The sequence below is a fragment of the Pyrus communis genome, chromosome 10 (assembly GCF_041283825.1).
Source record: "Pyrus communis isolate YQ-2024b chromosome 10, ASM4128382v1, whole genome shotgun sequence".
NCBI classification, from domain to species: Eukaryota; Viridiplantae; Streptophyta; class Magnoliopsida; order Rosales; family Rosaceae; genus Pyrus; species Pyrus communis.
This window is the reverse complement of record NC_142574.1, coordinates 14,741,723-14,748,827: the sequence shown is the minus strand read 5'-3', so window position 1 is coordinate 14,748,827 and position 7,105 is coordinate 14,741,723. Positions and strand designations below refer to the sequence as shown.

Below are 7,105 nucleotides of genomic sequence, written 5' to 3'. Positions count from 1 at the left end.
AAATTCTATTGCCATTGAAGCTTTGGTGTGTTGAACGCGATGCTTCTTGCATGTGAGAAAACCAGAAGTTACCTAATAATTGTGTACGGGTAAAAACGTAATTCTATAATGGCTTATAGTGACTTGGGCCTTCTTTATTGTGTTATACCTAAATAATGTAAATAGCCCTAATTAAGTCCAGAAGAAAACTTGTACATTGCTATATGATTAATTAATAAACTTTTTATTGATTTACGGTCAAATTTCCTTTTTCTTTTTTTGAGCAAAAGTATTGAGTATTTAACCCCTCATTTTACCAAATGAGAAAAAAAAAAAGAAAAAAAAAAGCCCATTACCTTCACCCAAACCCGGAAAGTGTCAGATCCAAAGTCCGAGACACAATTTAGACCCACCCAAGTCGTCGTCGACACTCGACAGTATTATCACACGAGAGAACAAAAAGGGCGAGCGAGAAGAACGAAAAGAAGCAAACGGGAGCAACTCGAAATCGTGAGCTGAAAAATGGAAGTGGAGGTCGACGAGAAGGAGCTGAAAGCCGCCGGAGCCGAGCTGTTGACCGACGGGCGACACGGCCTCCGCATCCATGGCTGGGAAATCGAGTCCCGCAAGCGCTCCATCCTCAGCTCCTCCAATACCGAACTGTACGCTCTTGATTTCCAATTGGGTTTTCGATAATTACTCTTAATTTCAAGTTTTGCAAGGTTTATGTTGTTTTAGGGGTATTTGGTGATGTGGGTTGTTGCAGGTGGGAGCAAAAGCTTCAAACTTGTCACATGCCGGAGATGGTGTTTGGGGACAGTGGATTGTTCCTGAACCATGTGGAGAGCGGCGCCACGATTCACTTCAATGCATTTGATGCTCTGGTGGGGTGGAAGAAGGAAGCTCTGCCGCCGGTTGAAGTTCCTGCTGCGGCTCAATGGAAATTCCGAACGTAAGCACATTGTTCACCATATGCTACTTTTATGTATTTGTATGGGATTTTCTTATTTTTTTTCTTTGGTGGGTAGTTTTGTGGCGCTCAATTGGAAATGTCTACCTCTTTCGGTTTCAAGGATGATTGATGCTTTGGGAGGCCCTTCTTATGATTTGTACCTCTTAAGGGATGAGAGCAAAAAGCCCTAAATGGGAATGATAAGTTCAATAGACAGGATAGAAATATATTTCGACTAGTTCTCTCTAATTTATATTGTGATTTAAACTCCAGTCGAATCATGTTGGTCATGAATCTAAATTGTAGGTTTTGGGAGGGAGAGTTTTGGGTATTTTCTATCTTTTCGATAACTTGCTTGAGGGATAGAGTAAGTTGTTTTCTTACTGATAAAGATACAAGTTTTCTGTCTTACATTCTTATTCTGAATTTGCAGTAAACCTTCCCAGCAAGTTATACTGGACTATGATTATACATTCACAACGCCGTACTCTGGAAGTGAAACCGTTAAGTTTGATGCGAACAAGGTGCATATTTTCTCTTTATCTATAATTGAGCATTTTCAAATTTTTTCTCTGTTTTGTTATAATTTTGTGCCTGAAGTTGGGACTATTCCACAAGTAGTTGGCCAAGTTTCTCCTACACATCGAGCTAAATGAGTACTATTTGTTTAATTTCTATTGCAACTTGCAGTTGCAGTATGGTATAAAACAACCTTTGTATAAAAGAAGGAACTACAGGGCTTCTGAATGGTGCCTTTCCATTATTTGTTTGGTTACGAAATATGCTAGTGATATAACATGTTTAATTGTTATTTTATGTGGCAGCTTGAAAGAGGAGAGATCTCTAAGGAGACTGGAAATCTTCATTGGGAGGACTGCAAAGAAAAAATTGATGTAGTTGCATTGGCTTCGAAAGAGCCTATTCTCTTTTATGACGAGGTGGGTATCCTGGCTGATAACTTTAACATTTATAGGCTGTGCCTGAGCAGACATGTGTGTACCTACATTCTCTTCCTTATATGTATACCTGCCATGACCAAACTCATCCTTGTAACTGAACAGGTGGTTTTGTATGAAGATGAATTGGCTGATAGTGGAGTGTCTCTTTTAACTGTAAAAGTGGTAAGTCATTGATCTCTATTTGTCTGTTGTGTCTTAATCTGCTTTTCCAATGGTATGAGCTCGCTGGAAGGACTTATCATGTTACATTTTGATTTTCTAGAGAGTCATGCCGAGTTCTTGGTTTCTCCTCTTGCGATTTTGGGTGAGTTTAATTTCTCTGAATTGACTTCTGTCCCCCCTAAATGATACTAACCAAACACAGTTTATCAATTTATATTTTGTGTAGATAATCGTTTTGGCACAAGATCTTAATTGGTTACCTCTGGGGATTTAAGAAATTTTCTAACTAATTATACTTCGTTGGGATCTTTGTGATAATATCAGTCACCTATTCTTTTATGTTTCCTTAATGCTGTAACTTACTGATTGAGATCTTCTTACAGCTTAGAGTTGATGGGGCACTAATGAGGCTAAGAGACACTCGAATGCATTGTTCTTTTAGCGATGATGCAAATCCCATTATTCTTCGAGAAAGCTGCTGGAGAGAAGCCACATTTCAGGCTTTAGCTGCAGTAAGTTCAAATCTGTTATTGCACACAAATTATGTTACTACCTTTCTTTCTGACACTATCTCACATAAGTTAGTTGTTTTGTTTACTCTCGGGGGTGAAAGAGATGCTTGTGAACCTCACCAACTTCCCAACAATTAAGTTATGTGGCTTATTGAAAATGAAGAGGCGTTTTCTGCTCTTCAAAATTTTAAGGTGTCAACTAAAAAGATATAAACAAACACCATCCTCTAATATTTCAGCTTATCAAGTAAACTTTTTCTGAATTTGATTTCAGTCTATCCGTTAGGTGGGTTGCTTAAGAAATTCGTCAAGGTTCAATCATTTAGATTCTTCATTGGTAGATGGAGTTTTTATCATACAATCCTTTCCTGTAGTTTTTGAGCTTCTAACTTGATTAGATTTTGTCACGTGTTCATAAATAGCCGAAAATAAAAGTAATAGTATGAAAGTTTTTACAAGATCATGCGTAGAAGTTTACTGGAATTTAAAATACAGTATCAGTTTGTATCATGTAGTATTATGAAATTCTGAATTAGGGCTTTTATCCCGTTGACTTATGGATGCAATTGTCTTCATGTCAAGCTTTGTTTTCCACTACGCTAAGAAGCATGGATACGGCAGTTTTGTTGCATATCCCGTATCGGATATTCGATTGTATACGATATGCCTTGTATATGTATCTGTGTCAATAGATACGGCATTGACTGACGGATGTAGGTATCCCCATGTCTGACAGCGGATTCGGGTATCCGTATGTGGAAGGCCTTGTGAAGAAGATCACCAGCAAAGCCCTTTTCAAGACTAAACGTCATCGTTCTGTAGTTGTCCAGGCTTTTTAAATACGACCTGCCGTTCCTTTGTTTATGTATACAAAAACGACACCACAATCTTTCTATTCTTGGGTTTAAATGGGGACTAAAGTCCAACGACCAGAATAAAATCAAATTTTTATCTCACTTAAAAGTACGTTCTAAATATATATTTTATTTTTTATTTTTTATATTAGCCATATCGTGTCCTAGTTTTCAAAAAATTAGTTGTATCACCATGTCGTGTTGTATTGTAGCATTATATCAGTGCTTCATGGCTACTCGGTGCCTTGTGGTAACAAAAAGGAGTGATTTTTTTTTCGTTCAAATACGTTAATATTTAGGGTCAAAGAGTTTGAATAGCAATGGGAGAAAGTTCGTTTATGGTCTTCACTATGGGCTTTGGTCTCTACAGATTGTAAAGACTTGATTTTTTTTTCAGTTTTTCGGCTTGATTGGAAAGCTGTCTTTTTAGGGGATTTTTTTTTTTTGGCTTTCTGTGTGTTTTCTTGTTTTACCCTGTGTTCACTTGTAAGTTTATTGTTGTGGACAATCCAATCTTGTTTCTTTCACTGGTAATTGTCTTCATTTGTGTCGTATCCTATAGACTTGAGATAATTAACTGCTTCTTAATAAACTAACCAATGCTTTTTTCCTCTGAAGGCTATTTGTTTTCCAACAGTTCCTGCTAGTGACTTTTTCATTCTTCCTGTTGGCGCCTTTCTTAGTTTAATGTCTTTCGTAAAGTGTTTTCTTTTCTCATTTCATAATTAAATGGTGCAGAAAGGATACCCTTCTGAAGATTCTGCCTACAATGATCCAAGCATCATCAGCCAAAGGCTTCCTGTGATCATGCATAAGACCCAAAAGCTAAAGGTACCTGGTAATATGTAAGGTTGTAAATTGTCTCCCTGCAAGAGTTATTGTTCCTTTTTTGCTGGGTTCTATTGAATGTAAACTCTTCTTTTAAAATTCACATATTTCCTTACTCTTGTCATGTTTAGTAAGTTCTCTTATTCAGTTAATTTGGGAAAGCAGAGAGAGAAACTTGTACTTTGTGCTAAATTCGTCTTACTATCTTTATACAATGCTTCTATTATAATTCTGTTGATACCAGAAAGCAAAAGCGATGGCACATGAATTAGCAATATATTTGCAAAATTGGAACTTTGATATGAATCCATTTAGATCTTAGCTTAACGCACAAACAGAATGTCCACTTACAATTGCTCGCGTTTTTATAGTTCATTAATTCATACTTAGTGAGGAGTTGGAGATAAGCTTTAGTAGAAGCGGAACTAAATGTACTGCAACCACTTTAACGTAATGTAAAGGAAGTTCCAAATGATTATCCCATTTTTATTATCATAAGAATAATTGAGAAAGATTATCATAAGAATAATTTTAGCATCATGTCATATTATATTATCATAAGAAATAACTTTAGCACCGTATTATATTTTATACTTGATTAAATATTAATCAAGGGAAATGATTTTCGCACACCCTTTTTTCCCTTCTGCACACCCTCGTTTATTTCTATCCATTGATTGTACTTTGCTTTATTTGATCGAAGGGCCAGAAATAAATATAGGTGTTAATCAGGAGAGGGTGTGCAAATCATTTCTGTTAATCAATTGAGGAAAATGGTATAGGATACCTGATAACTGAGGGAATGCATGTAACTAGTAGGCATCACAAATAGATACTATGTTGTATTTGACATATAATAGTCCCTATAGGAAAAGGGAAATTGGGATTTTTTATGTCTTCGTAAGCACCTTTGCTGTATCCAGTAGGATAAACTCCATTGGAAAGGTATCGCTCGGGATCTCATTCTCACTGCTGTTGGCATGATATCATGTAAGAATAGTCGTTAGCCATCTAATCGGTTAGAAAAGAAATGTTAGGAACCACATAGAGGCACTGATTTGGGTGGGATTGAGAGAAGTAGCGTACATGTTAAGAGTGAAAGAATTTCCTCATTCTCATATTAAGAGGGTAAGGGAATAAAGTTGTTTTAGTGCAAGACTCTTATCTTTCAGATAATTGGATTACAATCTAGGTGTACAGTCTTGACCCTGTCTACAAGCTACTGAAACTTCACATGCATGCAAAATTTGTCAGAAGTATGTATTTACTTTCAAATTCTCTGATTTTATGAAGTTGGTAATATGATTATACTTTTGACCTTTCTCAAGACCTCAGGGATGTAGCTTTTGAGAAGTAAAAGCTGGTTGGGTTGTGGTAGCTTTTAGGCTAGAATCTTACTCTCAAATAAGAAAAAACCATAATAATGTTTGCGCTATATATACAACAAAACTAGAGATTAATAATCAGGAGAAGAATAAACAAACCCCAAAAGAACTCATTGCCATGAAACATAATGCTCTTGAGATTATTGCATGTGTCATTGAATAGGAAATAACTTGAATATTACAACATGCCTGAAACAGTAGGAACTTCTCAGTATCTTTCCTAGTTCATTAGGTAGTACACACAGGTGACTCTCCAAGTAGGCCTCTAACCTACGCTAGTTCTGTACTGATAGATGAAATAATTAACACCTCTTCGAAATAGAAGTCATAAAAGGTAGTAGGATGGGTGGATCAGAGTCGGAGGTTTAAGTCAAGCTTGCATGGCTCTGATTGCGGCTCTAATACTTGTGGATCCAAGCGGAAGCTGCCTGGCCACATAGAATCCATTACATCATCCAGTGTGAAAGGCATGATGCTAAACCTTGCATTGGCATCACTAAATCTTGCCACAAGTGAAGTTTCATCTCTGCTTGGCTTGTGCACAAGTGAGTGGGATTGAACGCTGAGTGATCTAACTGTAGAAGTAGCAAAGGGAAAACCCATCATTGACATCATTCTTTGGGACTGGTATCTTCTTGCTGCACCTCTTTCTCTCTTGTGGGCGTTCTGGTGACCTCCTAATGCCTGCGAGCTGAAGAACTTCCTCATGCAGAAGTTACAGGAGAAAACTTTACCGGAATTCGGTCTTGCCTGTGAGTCCATCTCTCCTTCTGTTGAAAGGCTACCTAGGCTCAGGTTCAGCCACTCTCCTCGATTAAGATCTTCAGTTTCTTCTCTGTCATCGTTGCTTATCAAAATTGTATTTCGCTCTTTATTTAACATTGTTTCACTTTCTTTTTCTCCCTCGGTGATCATTTCTCAATTTCAAATCAAGTGCGGGTGTCGAAAGGAAGTTGATGACTGGTTGAAGGGTTAGATCAAAGAGGAAGAGAGATGAAGAAATGGAGAGAAGCATTAGAAGGTAAAGTGGAGAAAGCCTGTGTTTTATTTTATCTCATGTAAATGAAGTGGACCCCACCTTGTGATGCTTTGTGCTCTAGGGGACATTGCTTATGTCATCTTCACTGTTCCCCCTGTAAAGCTTAGGATTCTCCACTTTCATCTTCCTCCTTTTCTCTGTTCCTCAAATGGCACCAACTTTATATTTCCTTTTGGAGTAACTGAAGAGTTACAGAGTTGACAGTCCTACAACAATTCATCACTAGTCAAAAACATTATGCTAACCATTTATCTCAAGTGCGTGCCACCATTGCTTCTTATCCACCAACTATACAACTCTTCTTATTCTCAGTAGGAATATGTAGGTTATGGAGCATGAATTGACAAATGAAAAGCCGGTTCTGGAATAATCTGCAGGGGCATCACCAGTAAATCAGAACTTGACCTTGCTTAGTACTTTTCAAAATGTAGTTGT

At 37.4% G+C, this 7,105-nt stretch overlaps 2 protein-coding genes across 3 annotated transcripts; one reads left to right on the top strand and one right to left on the bottom strand.

The window, feature by feature from the left end:
• Nucleotides 1–236: 236 nt before the first annotated feature.
• LOC137729214 (TIP41-like family protein) lies at nucleotides 237–4,475 on the top strand. Of its 2 annotated transcripts, XM_068468075.2 has the most exons (8): nucleotides 237–641; nucleotides 746–931; nucleotides 1,365–1,455; nucleotides 1,756–1,869; nucleotides 1,993–2,052; nucleotides 2,153–2,194; nucleotides 2,436–2,564; nucleotides 4,157–4,475. In XM_068468075.2, the coding sequence occupies exons 1-8, from the start codon at nucleotides 502–504 to the stop codon at nucleotides 4,265–4,267; spliced, it is 873 nt and encodes a 290-aa protein (XP_068324176.2). In that variant the 5' UTR covers nucleotides 237–501; the 3' UTR covers nucleotides 4,268–4,475. The 2 variants fall into 2 exon arrangements, with proteins under 2 accessions (XP_068324176.2, XP_088534532.1); XM_088678406.1 differs by lacking the exon at nucleotides 2,153–2,194 and having other exon boundaries at nucleotides 409–641.
• Nucleotides 4,476–5,750: 1,275 nt separating this feature from the next.
• LOC137729215 (zinc finger protein 7-like) lies at nucleotides 5,751–6,683 on the bottom strand. Its single transcript, XM_068468076.2, has one exon. It carries the CDS (start codon nucleotides 6,544–6,546, stop codon nucleotides 5,983–5,985), a length of 564 nt encoding a protein of 187 aa, XP_068324177.2. The 5' UTR covers nucleotides 6,547–6,683; the 3' UTR covers nucleotides 5,751–5,982.
• Nucleotides 6,684–7,105: the final 422 nt, after the last annotated feature.

What these genes read in the sequence shown, in the direction of transcription:
- LOC137729215 (XM_068468076.2), bottom strand. Translation starts at nt 6,546, where the DNA reads ATGATCACCGAGGGAGAAAAAGAAAGTGAAACAATGTTAAATAAAGAG.
- LOC137729214 (XM_068468075.2), top strand. Translation starts at nt 502, where the DNA reads ATGGAAGTGGAGGTCGACGAGAAGGAGCTGAAAGCCGCCGGAGCCGAG. An exon ending in TTCTCCTCTTGCGATTTTGG is followed by an intron (nt 2,195 to 2,435) that starts GTGAGTTTAATT and finishes ATCTTCTTACAG; the next exon opens with CTTAGAGTTGATGGGGCACT. An exon ending in CATTTCAGGCTTTAGCTGCA is followed by an intron (nt 2,565 to 4,156) that starts GTAAGTTCAAAT and finishes TAAATGGTGCAG; the next exon opens with AAAGGATACCCTTCTGAAGA.